Source organism: Gadus macrocephalus, chromosome 6 (assembly GCF_031168955.1).
Source record: "Gadus macrocephalus chromosome 6, ASM3116895v1".
Lineage (NCBI taxonomy): Eukaryota > Metazoa > Chordata > Actinopteri > Gadiformes > Gadidae > Gadus > Gadus macrocephalus.
Window position 1 is genome coordinate 23,605,554 of NC_082387.1, and position 14,898 is coordinate 23,620,451.

At 41.9% G+C, this 14,898-nt stretch overlaps 2 protein-coding genes across 2 annotated transcripts; both read right to left on the bottom strand.

The window, feature by feature from the left end:
- Positions 1 to 3,390: 3,390 nt before the first annotated feature.
- On the bottom strand, positions 3,391 to 10,403 carry psat1 (phosphoserine aminotransferase 1). Its single transcript, XM_060055149.1, has 9 exons — positions 10,038 to 10,403; positions 9,257 to 9,317; positions 8,854 to 8,923; positions 7,331 to 7,536; positions 5,903 to 6,075; positions 5,396 to 5,565; positions 4,740 to 4,868; positions 4,193 to 4,330; positions 3,391 to 3,757 (listed from the first exon to the last, which is right to left on the bottom strand). The coding sequence occupies exons 1-9, from the start codon at positions 10,092 to 10,094 to the stop codon at positions 3,655 to 3,657; spliced, it is 1,107 nt and encodes a 368-aa protein (XP_059911132.1). The 5' UTR covers positions 10,095 to 10,403; the 3' UTR covers positions 3,391 to 3,654.
- Positions 10,404 to 11,157: 754 nt separating this feature from the next.
- Positions 11,158 to 14,751, bottom strand: isca1 (iron-sulfur cluster assembly 1). The gene is made up of 4 exons (XM_060055150.1): positions 14,596 to 14,751; positions 13,633 to 13,686; positions 12,726 to 12,831; positions 11,158 to 12,230 (listed from the first exon to the last, which is right to left on the bottom strand). Exons 1-4 carry the CDS (start codon positions 14,674 to 14,676, stop codon positions 12,082 to 12,084), a joined length of 390 nt encoding a protein of 129 aa, XP_059911133.1. The 5' UTR covers positions 14,677 to 14,751; the 3' UTR covers positions 11,158 to 12,081.
- Between the last annotated feature and the right edge of the window lie 147 nt (positions 14,752 to 14,898).

Below are 14,898 nucleotides of genomic sequence, written 5' to 3' on the forward strand. Positions count from 1 at the left end.
TTGTGTCGACTAATCTCTACTGCAGGATGTAGAAGAGCCATTTGATATTGTCTTCCCCGGTGTTTTTCATTATCGCCGTCTTACCGCAGCGCGACAGTGGCATTACCTCGACATTAGTGGGCTTGACAGGACAAGGATCACTACACAATCGAGGCGCCACCTCCCATCTCGGCGGGAACAGGGAGCAGAGAGAAAGAACACCCTTTCACTCACAATCTGGCTCCCTTTTTTTTTGTTGCACTTGTGTTTTTTCTTTTCTTTTTTTGAATCCTAGGGAAAGGTGGCCTCAACAGGGTCACAGTCGCTTTTCTTGGTAGGTCAGGGAAGGAAATATATGAATATATATTGGGAAATGCATTCATTTTGTGTGAATTAGCCTACACAATTTACAAGTGGCATGCTAAATTAAACAGGCTGCAGCTAATACGCATTCCTCATTTCCATAGATTCTTACATTTCGTTAATGTACTTAACTATATTTAGATTATATTATAAGACCAACATCCATCACAAGTTGCATCAAGTGAGGTACTCATTTAGCTTTGGCAGAAAAAAAAAAAATCTTAACAAGACAAAATAAAATATCTGACTCTTTAAGGCACAAAGAAGCAACTATCCATTAATTGTATGCATTCAATAACTAATCAATGAACTCAAGTCAACTCAAAACAATGCCGACACCAAGCCGCCAACACACCTGACATGACGGGGCTTGGTGTAACAACTGCAAAGCCGCGGGCCTACTGAGGGGACCCCACTCCCCGTTGGCGTGCTTTGCCCTCGCACCATCAGCTAAACACTGATTTGACTCTACAGGACGGTACACCACTGTGTCCCCACATTGGACGGTAATCCACCGCTTCTTAACAGTATACCCATCTCACCAACCCCCGATGAGATCCATGAGGTAAGCCGTCGGGCCCGGAGCAATATTTCACTCTTACTTTTAAGCAAACACATCCCCGTACAGCTTCAGTCTCCATCCCGGGGCTCCATGGTCAAACACCGCGGAACTTTCCGGTTTTTCTATCCCACTGTCAGTATTATTCGCAAACATCTGAAATTACTTTCCAAAAAAACCCAAAAAAACAAAACCTGAGGGAATGCGTCTAAAATATTATCCGTCTCAGTTTCATATGTTGCCTTTTCGGCGGATCCCACACAGCGAATCAAAATAAAGGTTGGTAGCTATCTTTGTGAGTAGACTGGGCCCCCGACTTGTGACAAAGAAGGAGTGAAGAGGAAGATGTACACCCTGATGTATAAGAAGATGAGACAAGCGGGGTTAAGCAAACTGGAGGTCAGGGACAGTTTTTGTCCATCACAAGAAAAGCGGAAGGTTTGGTTGATCAATAAGCTTAGACACAGAGCTATAGTCTATGGATGGCCATCATGAGTCCTACTTCCTTGTGATGGGGAAGAATGAGACGGAAGGCCACTTTCTAACGTCTCAGGCCGTCATTCTGGTCTATGAAAGCGGCATCTAAGTTCTATGAAAGCGGCATCTAAGTTATTATATATTCTATGAACTATTCTATATATTCTATACATTTCTTTAATTCAAGGAGAGGACAAAAGCAGATTGTGAGCTCTTATTTCTTGGAAAAATACCTAACCAAACTATAGTCATACAACAACATGGCACAATTGTATGCAACAACTGAACCAAGGGCCAGACAAAACCTTCACAAGAAGTACTGCACTATTAGTAAATGAAATAAAACAAATTCATGTTAACACAACAGATATAAACATGAACGGTAGTAATCAACCTGCTATAATGTTCCATTAGATCACCCCAATCTGTGATTTGATTGATAGTGTTATGTATTGATACTGTGTTTTTGTTCAGAACATATCTCACGATGAAGTGTAAAGTAACGGATCCCAGTCTCTCAAAACAAGGGGGAGGGGTACAGGGAAGGGGTAAGGGGTAGAAATGGGATTGGGCGAAGGCCTTCCACTTGGCTGTCTGTCACACAAACCCCCACGGATCGGATTAGGCCTATCGAAACCAGACGGTTGTTCACCTTTTATTCCCAACACATCCCATCTATCATGATATCCGAACCGGTCAAATTTCAGAATCAACCCCCACCCAAGAACCATAAGGTGTCAAATCTGGCCGGATTAGGCATTCTATGAAAAATGACCCTTTGAGTATAGTGAGTTCATTAATTCAGTTATTTGCTTCTTGTTCAAATGGCTCAGCTTGGCGCCCGCCGTCAGGTAGAGAGACCGCGGCAGCCGCTGCAGTAAGAGCCAGTGATGGTGAACCCAATATAACCAAGCCGGAGACATTCACACCTAACCGTGTTTTACAATCCAATAACACAGACTGACATATGTTGCTTATTTTATGGTTCAGGCTGGATCTTGATCACACATGTTTGACCTTTGATGGTTGTCGTATTCATCTAATATATATTAATATATTTAGCTCTTTGATCTCAAGCTGTGAAAATTGGCAGAGTGATTTTGAGCCTCCTCAACCACGCCCACGGCGGTTGTAAGCTACTCAACGAATACGCCACAATGTCTCCCTCGCCCTTTAATACCAGTAGGCTCGTGGACTATAGTCACACATGTGGTACTAGAAGGTACACTACTCGATATTTAAGTCAAAATAAAATAATGATAAAATAATTAAAACAATAATAAAATATTGAGCTATTTCTTTGGCTTTAGGGAATTCGATTGCTGGGGGAATATTTGGGTTTAATTTTCACAAGCAAATATGTTCAATTTGTCATGTTGACATATCAGTGTGATATGTCAAGGCAATTGTTTTTTAAAAGCCAAGGCTACCTATGATAGCCATGTTTTAAGCTTTAACACATTCAAATTAAACTAAGTAGTGGAAATATGCTGCACAGACAATTATCCATTACTTCCAAGGATTCCAGTGACGCAGAGCCAAGTATAAATTGGTTTTGCCATGATCCACTTCTGAGTGTATTTACTCACAAGTGGTATTAAAAGAACATAAAATAATCAACGACGTCCGTCTTATCAAGTTATCTTGATAAATGGCTCCACCTCGTGGACAGACTCGGTAAGACGCTTGAGGGTACATTGACGACGACAAAGTCATGAATATACTTATATTTATACTTTGCACAGGTTTTTTTTTTTTTTTTTGTAATTCTACTTTTCCAAAGGTATATCTGTCATGCCGTGTTGAATACCAACTGACAATGTAAAATCTCGAAAAAGGAGTGAATTGTTTTGAAAAAAGGCAATTGTTTTTTAAAAGCCAAGGCTACCTATGATAGCCATGTTTTAAGCTTTAACACATTCAAATTAAACTAAGTAGTGGAAATATGCTGCACAGACAATTATCCATTACTTCCAAGGATGGGAATTGACTAGTCAAAATAAACCAAAGGATTAGTAATCAGGACATTTTAATGGTCATTTAGGGCATAATGCAAGATACATTTTACCTAATACAATTATTAGTATGTAAACAAGCCAAACATGTATAAAGAATAATCTATGTACATACAAGCACAGTAGTATTAAAAATATTACATTTCGAACACGCTAGTGGTTGAAGCTTATTAAGTAGGGCTAAAGCTAGATTGGATTGACTAGGCATCTTGCTCATGGTTATTGTTTACGTGGAATAGACTAATCGTCAGTTTTAACTTCTTATTGGTGCTCTTTCAAGAAATCCTTCATGTAAGTGGCGAGAGCTTCAGCGTCTTCCACCGTGACCGCGTTGTACAAAGACGCACGCATTCCCCCAACCGACCTGCAGGGGGAGACAGACAGCGTCACTAACGCCTCGGTTCTAACGGAACAATAAATCTTTGGGAGCAATTTTTAATTCTCTCAATTGATTAATTCGGCTGGGAAAAGCTACCATAAAAATCAATAGAAGGTTTTCACAAATTTTTGTGGATTATATATTGTGCTTTTACGGACAAGACAGTGAAGAGGGACAGAAAAGCGGGTTGAAAAAGAGAGGGGATGACATGTAGCATAGGAATACAAGTCGGAATTGAACCTGGCGCAACCGCAACACTTATGTAACCCATGTATATAAAGCCAATCTAATCCCTGTAAACTTAATAGAAAAAACACAAACCTGGAAGTGTATTCAGTAGAGCTAGTAGGCCGTGACTCTTAAGGCAAAATATAATTGTGACCTGAGGAAACGTCCACTGTATCCCCTAGCCTGTCTCACCTGTGTCCCTTCAGGCCTATCATTCCACGCTGGGACGCCCCTTCCAGAAACTTCTTCTCCAGGGCCTCGTCGCCCTCCCTCTTGCCCACGCGGAACGGCACGTTCATGCGGCTCTGGCACGCCTCGTCCACGGGACACCTACACAGGGAACCAAGCGGCCAAAGGGTGGATTTAGGGGACTAAACAGAGCCCACGCTAGAACCAACGTCTAAAATGACCTGTGTGCTGTTCATTAATAGTTCTATGTCTATGTTGTTTCATACCTGTGTGCTGTTCATTAATAGTTCTATGTCTATGTTGATTCATGTTTTGTTTCTGTTGTGACACGTCATCAAATAACCAAGCAGGCCTGTTGATCAAGGCCTACAGGTAGACTTCAAACCAGGGAATTCAAATCCTTAATCTTTAACGTGGGAGTCCCCCTAAAACACTAACCAATGCACCATCCTGTCAAAATAACTAAACGATAACTAAAAACGACTAGCATTAGCGAGACGGGCATGCTCGGCTGGACTAGGCTGCACTGCGGAAGTGTAGAGCAACTCACACGTAGAACCCGCTGGAGGAGCTAATGATGTCATATATCATGGAGGACTTCTGCTTGTTGAGCGTCTCCATCGCAGCCGTGCCACCGTTGTTATGGATCCACTCCAGCACAAGGCCCATGATGTAGATGCTAACACACACACACACACACACACACACACACACACACACACACACACACACACACACACACACACACACACACACACACACACACACACACACACACACACACACACACACTATAAGTAATACAATTCTAGAAGTTGCAAGATCAACATAAACATGCAAGAGAAAGAACGTTTTTTTGAGTAAGCAATTGTGGGCTTTACACCCAAACTCTCTCCCTAATGTAATCAGGGGACTGAGTACCAAAATGGAGTCCATGCTGACACACGACACCAAATGGCTCTTGGCCAAGAGGTGCTTTCTGCTTTGCCTGTACAATTTCTCCCCCATACTTCCCAAGGAATAATGAGCAGCAGCAAACACATGTTTGAAAGAAAGAGGAAGAATTTAAGTAAAAATTGAATTTTGCAGCATACATTTTTTGCTGTTGGGTTTCCCCAACAGCAGGGATATCCAAAAAAAGAAAATAAATCCAAAATATAAAAAAAAAACTTACTGGGGAAGATATACACAACGTATTTGTGTTACCTGAAGACTGGTGGTGTGTTGTAGAGAGAATTGTTGCTCGCCTGGACCTTGTAGTTGAAGACCACAGGACACTCATTCAACGTGTGCCCTATCAGGTCCTCTCTCACGATGACCAAGGTCACGCCGGCGCAGCCCACATTCTTCTGGGCCCCGGCAAAGATTAGGCCGTACTTCATAACAAAAAGGGAAAGACAATTTCAAACATTAAGGCCCAATCCCATTTCTACCCCTTACCCCTTCCCCTTGTTTTGAAGGGGTAAGGGGTAAGGGGAAGGGGAAGGGGAAAAAAATGGGATTGGGCCTAAGTGGCATTTAGCCAGGGAATGAGCCAGGGAAGGCTTTATGTTCCTTCATGTGGGAATTTGGACTGCATATTACATTTTACTAATAACAACTACAGAATAAATAGTTATACTTAACCAGATAACCAAAAAAAGCTATCGGTAAGGTTTCCAACAGGCCCATTTAGCTCGTTTGACCTTGACCTTTTATACGGTCCTTTTCTACCTTGGACACGTCCACTGGCCGGGACAGGAAGTTGGAGGACATGTCGCTGACGAGGACCACGCCGTTGGTCTCGGGGACAAAGTTGTACTCCACGCCGTGGACCGTCTCGTTGGAGCAGTAGTAGACGTAGGAGGCTGCCGGGTTCAGGTTCCAGGTGCCGGGCTCAGGGATCTCTGGAGAACGCAAAGCGAGAGGCGGACGCCAGGCAGCGGTTAAAACTAGACGGGGGGCTTGTTATCTTTATTGAGGCCGTGCTGAAGGCGTTCCTCCTCATTCCATTCCTCTGCGGGACATCGTTCTTCAATGTTGAAGCGGTAAAGAGATTTAGAGTATGCTTTGGAATGTGGGGTAGCAACTAAGCAACTGGTTTTGGGGACAGCTTTGGGGGAATTCGATGAGATCCGGGAGATTATTATCATGGTGCTGAAGAAGTGTTAAATAATACTAAACGTAAGGGTTTTTCAGATGCCCTTCTTTGTTTATTCATTTGAAACCAGTTTGTAATAGGTCATATACATTATTTAAAAGGGTTGGAGTTAATGCTAACCCACTAACCCCTATGCCATTATGTATGTATATATATATATATATATATAATATATATATATAATGCTTATAACTGCATTAACTATTGGTTATTAATGGTTATTAATGTTACCTTATTGAAAAGTCTTATGTACAAGATATGTACGGTCTTAGGTTAAATAATTTGACTTCAAACAACAGACTTCAACACAACAGACAGGTTCTTAACCTGCATTGATGTCTAAAAAATCTCCACATACCAGTAGTTCTATATTGTTGAACACATGAGCAATTCAGTTTTTAATTATATATAATAATAACAACAACAAAAACGGTGTTAAAACTGTGTTACTGTTCATTGACATGAAGTGGCTGACATAAGAGTATGTTCACACCACTATATTAAAATGTATTTGTGCAAATGTGCACGTTACATTTTAACCTGCACTCAAGCCTCACGCATGTAAAAAACAATTTCATTTCCACTTATTTTGTGCAAAAGCGATGGGGGCAGTGAATAAGTGTACACGATACCGGTAAGGTTCAACCATCCATTATAATCACGTCACCTGCTTGAGATTTCCCCTGACAACAGCGATGTTGTTCGACTCGAAGCAGGAGGTCTATCAGAAGCCAGCAGGTGGCACTTTGTCTTTTTTCCCCCTTCATGAGCCTCATTAGTTTATCAGGACCACTGGGGACCAACAGGCTTGTGTCTCTATTGTCGACCTACTTTCACTACTCCCCCAATTCACAGGCAGTCATCCATGTGTCACAGCCTGTTTGATTGAACACAAAGATTGGGAGAACTTCAACCTCCCCCTGGTTTTAACTGTTATCAAGTGGCAAACATACAGGCGTGTCTTCACATACATGCTACACATACTGCATGTTGACACTTACTGGTGTAGCTGTCAAGCTTCGGGTGCACAACATTGACTTTTCCATATTTCTCCGCCTCTTTTGCCGCCTTTTCAGACCAGGTGCCGGTCACGATGTAGTCAGCACACTTGTCCTCCTTTAAACCAATCAGATTGAGGGGAACGGCACTGAATTGTCCAGACCCGCCTCCTTGTAGAAACATCACCTTGTAATTGTCTGGGATATTCCTGCAGAGACAGAAGGGAAAAAAATGCTGTTACTGTGTGTTCACACCAAACGCGACGGGGCGACAGGATCCCATACAAAGTGAACGTAGAGACACGTTTCGGGCGAATTTTTCACGAGAGAAAACGGGCGACAAGTTTTGATTTGTCGCGCAACACTTTTGCCGTGCACAGGCGACGAGTTCACGAGAATTTGTCACGCGAAAAATTCGCTCGAGTTCAATTATTTTAACTTTGACGCGAATTTCGCGTGATGACAGCCAATCAGCGTTCAACCGTCAAACTCAGTGCAGTGCAGTCTGGGTTGAACTGCAGCAGGGAGGAGAAAGTGAATGTTGCCGTTTGCGACTCCCGGAGCTCTATATATAATATAATAGTATATAATATAATATTTGTATGCATAATATCACGGCCAAAAGCTCTGTGTGCCTCCGGATGGCCGTAGCGCGGGGAGCTCTCATACGGATTGGGCTTCTCGGGGTTTGTTTACCGGCGTTGCTATGTTTCCGGTCTTGTGTGTTCCAACGGTTTATTAGGTAGCCTATCTAATAAATCTCTGTCTATTCAATACTTCATTCACTGCCTCTTCCGTGGTCATTACAATATTATGAATATACTGCGTCGGGTCCTCCGACGTCTCTCCCTCTTCCACAAAAGGTAAAGACATGCAATGGTGGTTATCTTGTTGTGTCACGACAAATTCGACAAATTTGCACAGCGACAGATTATGATGTGTGGCGCGACAAAACTTCGGCGACAACGCGAACGGGCGAAAAAAATTGCGTTTGGTGTGAACACACAGTTAGGGCTGCCATTGGATGAGAGCTGTGTATTCAACAACCAAAAAAAAAAATGCTAATGCTAAAAGAATCTGCTTGCTCAAAGTTAAAAGGCAAGTCTAGCTGCACGTCATTTTGCTATTGACCACATTCCCAGTAAAACCTATAGCAATGTTTCTAGTGATAGTTATGTCTGTCTAACTAACTGAAGATGGACATTTTATCTGGGGAGATTTCAGACTTTTTCGACGCACTACAGAAGTCAACGTTGTTGTGCTATAACTGTGGATTTACCAATGTTTCCAAACAGCGGGTCGTTTTTGGAGATGACAGGAAGGCGAAGGAATTCAACTTTGAGACCGGAGCAACAAGACAGCCCTATTACTTTGTTTTTAAGGCTTATTCTACAGCACTGATTACACATTTGTCTGCATGTTGTCTAAATGCAGTTCTTCAGAACTTTCTCCAATACTTCTCCTTGGAGAGGTGGGGTACAGGAATGGCATTGTAGCTAGGACCCACAGCAGCTAGTTCTACTCACAGCAGCTCTCGGAGAAGAGACTCAGTCTTGCTCAGGATCTTGCTGAAGTCTGCAGATCTGTGACTCATCTCTGTTTGTAGGAGAAATTAAATTAAATTAAAAATCTTGCTTTAAATGATGGCAGCCACAGAAGGATATACCTCAGACTTATTACAGATTTAATAGATTTGGTCGCAAGATAATGATTTCAACCTCAACAATATCTCTGATGTATATATTACAGGTTATTTTAAAGTTATCATATTGTTTTTATATATAGTCATTTGCATATAGATTTTAGGATATTCCATCATTACTAGTCCTAAATTAATTAGAAAATATATAATAGATTACAGAATACATGATATCATTAACATGAATGATGCCACTCTTAAATCGTCTATTCAATATAGATAATACTCACCAAGAACACTAATTCCCAGGCCACCGTAGTTGACAAGCTCCTTCTGGGCTTGACACAATACCTGCAATCAAGATTTACAAATACAATTGACGTTTAAAAAAAATAACAGCAGAACGGTTGGTCAACCCTTCTCTCGAAAGTTAAACATCCATCTTATCCAACTACTGTCTGAACCTGATGTTTCTGCATCTATCAGACAATAGCCATCTGTATCAGAGTTTCATGTAAAATAAAATAAAAATATTTCAGGTAAACATTGTACAATTTAGATATACACTAAAGGCACGGTTTTCAGTTTGTGCAAAACTCTCATTATGTGGCATCACGATATTTGATTTTGCGTTTTGCTGCCACCTAAAGGACGCAAGTCGCAACTGGTGCTACACCTATTACAGATGAATGAATGAGGCTGATGCAACCCGAGTTTGTGTTGGTGGCAGACACTCTGTCTGCAAAAGGTTTTCTAGTCAGGTCCAACTTTCAACGTAGGGTAAATCTATCCAAGTGCCTCTGAGTTGAGACGTTAAGCGCAGTACGAGGGACGCCACTTTCATCACCCACAGCAGGATTTGAATGTCGCCACAGATTAAACTGTGTAGTTTAATAGTTCAACGTCGCATTGGCCATTATGTATCGCTTAGCTATTACAATAGACGTAGACAATGCATTCAGTATTATGATTCGTCGTTGAATAACCACTTGCCATAGAGCAACAGCACCGAATATTATATATTTTACAGTAAATGTATCGCTACATCCCAGCCAACATTAACTTGCTTACGGATTGTGGAAGTTTTGCAGGTCCAGCACCAAAGTTGATTATTGGTTTCTGCTCCATTGTCGGAATATGTCTTTCAGATGTGGATTTCGTTAGATTTGATGAAGGGTTTCGTTTATTCCTTGGTTTCCCTGGAGTATTTGTAATGGCTATACAGTTCCACTTGCGCAATGGATAACGTGCAAAAGGGATGGAGTCGATGCTCGTCTTGAGAGAAAAATCAAAGAGGACAATACAATTGGTCACATGTCAAGGGAACGTTTCAGCTGATTGGGGGAAAGTAGTGGCGCCCTGTTACGCCACAAAACATGTCACGTGGCAAATCGTCCTTCACGCTATCAATTAAAAGGATGCCCGGATTTTTTGGATGGCCAGAATTGTTGCATAAATTGAGTTGAGAAATTGTTTTCGCTTTTGGCTTGTATTGTTCACAACCATAAATGGACCCATATCATAAATACCGTATGTTATTAGTCCTGATGGTGCATCTTATTTTGCAATGATTATTATGCCAACCCTAACGCTGTTCAAGATATCCCAGCTATTAAGTTTAGACATATTTAATATGTATATATATATATATATACATTGGCATTTTTTTTACTTCATATCCAATACTACAAATAGTCTTACAAACAAGCCCAAACTGGTAGACTAGCATCTTTTACGAATATACTTATATGAATATACTTACATGTTCATCCCTGTTCAGCAGTCATGTATCTTCCATGCAGGAAACGCCCTTTGATAACTGAAACACCATCGTGACCAACAGTTGACTAGATCTGAAATCTGTAATATATAATAACTACATTATACATAAGCCAAATTAATAGATTCAGGTTACAGATCCATTCAACTGCATCTCAACTCATATCAAATACCTCGAGGACGACCATACAACTTTCTGCTGTGGTTCTTGTCCTTTTGACATGCCATGATGATCTACATGGGACGCTCATACATTCACTTAGACATTATATCCCAACACATAAAAAAATGATAGACAAAAGGACTTTCTGTCCCCCCCAGCTGTTAGTCGGATCGGAGTTATGTTCTATATATTCCTCTGTCAACTTCCCAGCGCCTCATCTCAAATGCTGAACACAGACTGTCCTCACAGTTTAACTCATTTCAATTTATTGCAGAGATTTATATCACATGTACATCTCAATCTGATCATAAATCTGAAGCATCGGTAGCAGTAACGATGCATGGTGTCTGTAAAAATCAAGTTCAAGTTTTCTGAAGCAAAAAGCAACAAACTAAACCGCATATATTCCTGTGAGGGATATATATAACATATTGTGCGTTGTGTAGCGGTATTCATGGAAATTTACAATCTTCATATATGCTCGTACTTAAATATAAACCCTTTACTTTCAAAACAAATAACTTATAACAAAATCACTCTCAAGACAGGAACTTTTTTCGCTCCTACATAATAATGTAAGAGCATGGCCACATTTCAGTCCCTTGCGGGCAGTTTGACATCGCTCAGCTTGCTATTTTCCCCTTTCGGCTTTGGTGGACCGGTTGAAATATAAACCGAAAGATGCTCATAGTATGACGTTGATCACAGCACGTTTTGTCCCAGCCCACTTCCGTTTGGACAAGCTACAGAGCTGGGTTAAGCACATAGACCTGATCCTAATGGCTGCAAACACAGGTGTGATACGACTGAAAAGCCATAGCCACTTCTATTACTACACTGCAATAATAATGGAAAGAATGTAATCTCGATGCTCCAAGCCCTTCCAAAACACTGTGCGCCTTTGCAGCCGCGTTTGCTTCCCTTTCAACAAAAAAAGGGCAGCAGACAGAATTTGATATTTAAACATAGCTCAAAAACGTGTGACGATATAAGCCGTACATGTTTGTGGGAGTGCATGACACTATAGAGGTCTGTGGGAACAGCAGAAGAAAAATACTATGTAGTCAAGAGTCCTAGAGAACTCTTGTGTGTCCGATCCCCACGTTACACCCGCTCCGGTCCTCTGGGTCGACACGCTGGGATAGGGTTTCACAGCTTTGTTCTGCGGCGCTCTCAGATGCTGAAGCTCTCCCCGCAGCCACACGTCCCCTTGATGTTGGGGTTGTTGAACACGAACTCAGTAGAAAGCTTGGAGTCCACGAAGTCCATCTCGGTGCCCAGCAGGGTGAGCTGGGCCTTCTTCTCGATGAACACCCGCACGCCTGAAGGATCGCGAGAACACAGCTGTCACATTGCACAGGCGCTGTATGTACACACTCAAGAGTACTGACGAGAAGCTTTGGCATCAGGCAGTCAAACATGTTGAGAGCGCCCACACATGACACAAGAAAGGAAGTACTACTTTTTTTTTGTTTTACAGGTATTGCATAAATGACCAAAAGTGCAACATTTTAGCTCATCAACATCAATAGTATGCATCTTTTTATGTTTTCACAGAGCATTATGAAACAAATCTAAAGCTTCGTAATAATACGAAAAACAATATTTGTTTCCCTTTTTTGCCCTAACCAATAATCCATGAAAGGGTGCCAATCCCTTCAACAATATTTAATTTAACCTTTGTTTAACAAGGATTAGACTCATTGAGATTTCCATTGAGTCTCCCGGCCAAAGCGGGTAGAAGCAGTGCATTACAGTAGGATATGATGAATAGACTACGGGGAGGAGGGTTAGGAAGACGCTCTGGCCAGACCCACCGTCCTGCAGCACCTCCTCATCGGCCTGGTTCTTCTCCGTCGTGTAGTCCAGTGTGTAGGTCAGTCCGTTGCAGCCACGGGTCCTCACGCCTACCTTCAGGCCAATCTGGGCATCACAGAAGTCTCCAGTTAGACACATTTTCAATAGCTTTCCTCGGAGCATCATCGTCACTATTCTATAGCGCTTCCAGCATAGCAACTTTACAAGTGACAACATACTTTGCCCTAAGCGACATCAGGATCTTTGAGTCATATTATTGTTGCATTGTTTTAAGCAGACAACTTGCTCATCGGATGTCAATGACTAGAAGCAGGAAGTCATTGACATTCGAATTCACTGGAAGTCACTTTGAATAAAAGTGTCTCCCAAGAAGTAAATTGTAAAAGAAAATTAAAGTTACTTCCCCTCAATTCCCATTGAGCATTTAAAATGCCGTAAGGAATATTTTCTGTTAAAGCAAGTGTTAAATAGGTCTATTTTACAACAGCCACCACCGATATAGAGTGTTTGGTCCCAATGGGACTCCAAGAACCTCCTCTATGATGTCAAGAAATGTATTTTTCTGGAAAGCCCGTTCCCACTCAGGAGAGAGAACTCAACAGAGAGGCAGGCCTCTCTGTTGAGTTCAGGCACAGGCAGCAGGATTTCAGTTTGGACGGACAATGCTGGAACAGGCAAAGCTACTGATTCCAACGCTCACAGGAATGGCTTAAACAATCAAACACCCCAAGCGCTGTAGAACAAAGTAAGCTGCCAGGAAACAGAGACAGGATTCATGCGAGACCGGTGTTCATGTGGTGACCTGGGGAGGAGGGGGAGGAGGGAAGGGAGGGGCTAACGACTGATTTCCCCCGGGGACGTAAGCGCCGCTTCTACATGGGAATGGTAGTTCAGTTGGTGACTCACGTATTCAGGCTTGTCTTGTAGCAACATCCTGACTTGGTTCACAGCAGCAGGAGTCTGCAAAGGAACACACGTGGACAGGATCAGTTATCACATGGGAGCTGGGAGCCTTTTCAGGTATCAGCTTCTTGACCAACCATAGCTAGATGTTGAATATGAGGCAAAATTGTATATTTCTTTATGGGAATTTGGGAAATTAACCAAATCCTACATCAGCACTCTTTAGAAGAATAGAATGATGAACTTAAGAAAATTGTGCACCGCATTTGATGTTATGTGAACAACCTAAACAACTAAAAGGCGACCACTTGTGGTCGATACAGATGATTGTGTCCCTGTGTTGAGAGGACAGCGTCGGGGTCAAGGCGAATGGGAAGGAGAACTTGAGAAACTGCGTAGATGGAACTCTTGGCCAATGATCTCCATAGGAAAGGCTTACACATTCGGCGACGAACCAATCTTGCTATAACCTTTAGTGAACTGTGTTATCTATTCGCAGCAGCGTCAGCCCTGCCTTGATCGGCTGAAATAATAACATGCTTGCAGTTGATGGCCAATGCGACTACAAATTAAAGCGATCGAGCCTCCCGGATGATTCAAATAAATGCAAAACTCTTGATACAAAAAGAAAGAATAAGCAGAGTATATGATAACCGTGTAGTTTCTCATATACGTTTACTCCTGGTGTCCAATCACGGATCGTTTGGACGTTGTCCGGCAACGCCCAAAAATGTACAATAGGAAAACTTTTAATGCAACTGAGATATAAACAAATGTTAACTCGGGATATTTCCCGATATAAACAAGTCACCCCGTTGTGTAAGGTGAAGGCTCATGACGTCAATCGTTAGCTACGAACTGCGCGTTGGCTTATGCAACATTGGAACAACGTATTTAGTCACTATTAAACACACGGTGGGAATAAAATGTCATTATATAACATTGTATACGACGTGGGGCACTTACCAGTGTTAACGCTGCTCTAGTTGGCAGTATTCTTCTTTTGCTGACCGCTCGGACGGTCGCCCTCACCATGGAGGCAGACATGTTTGCTTGTTTCAAGGAACAACATAAGCGTCACAAGGTATTCTGGCGTTACATTACGCATGCGCGAAATCATATGCGCAGCCCAATCCGTGGACATTATATATAACGTATGTAATGTATTGTTGCACACGTTGGTCACAGGCGGAGCACATAGGTACACACAATGTTATGAATGTTATAAGATGGTCAATAATTTGGCCAAATAATTTAGTATTACATATA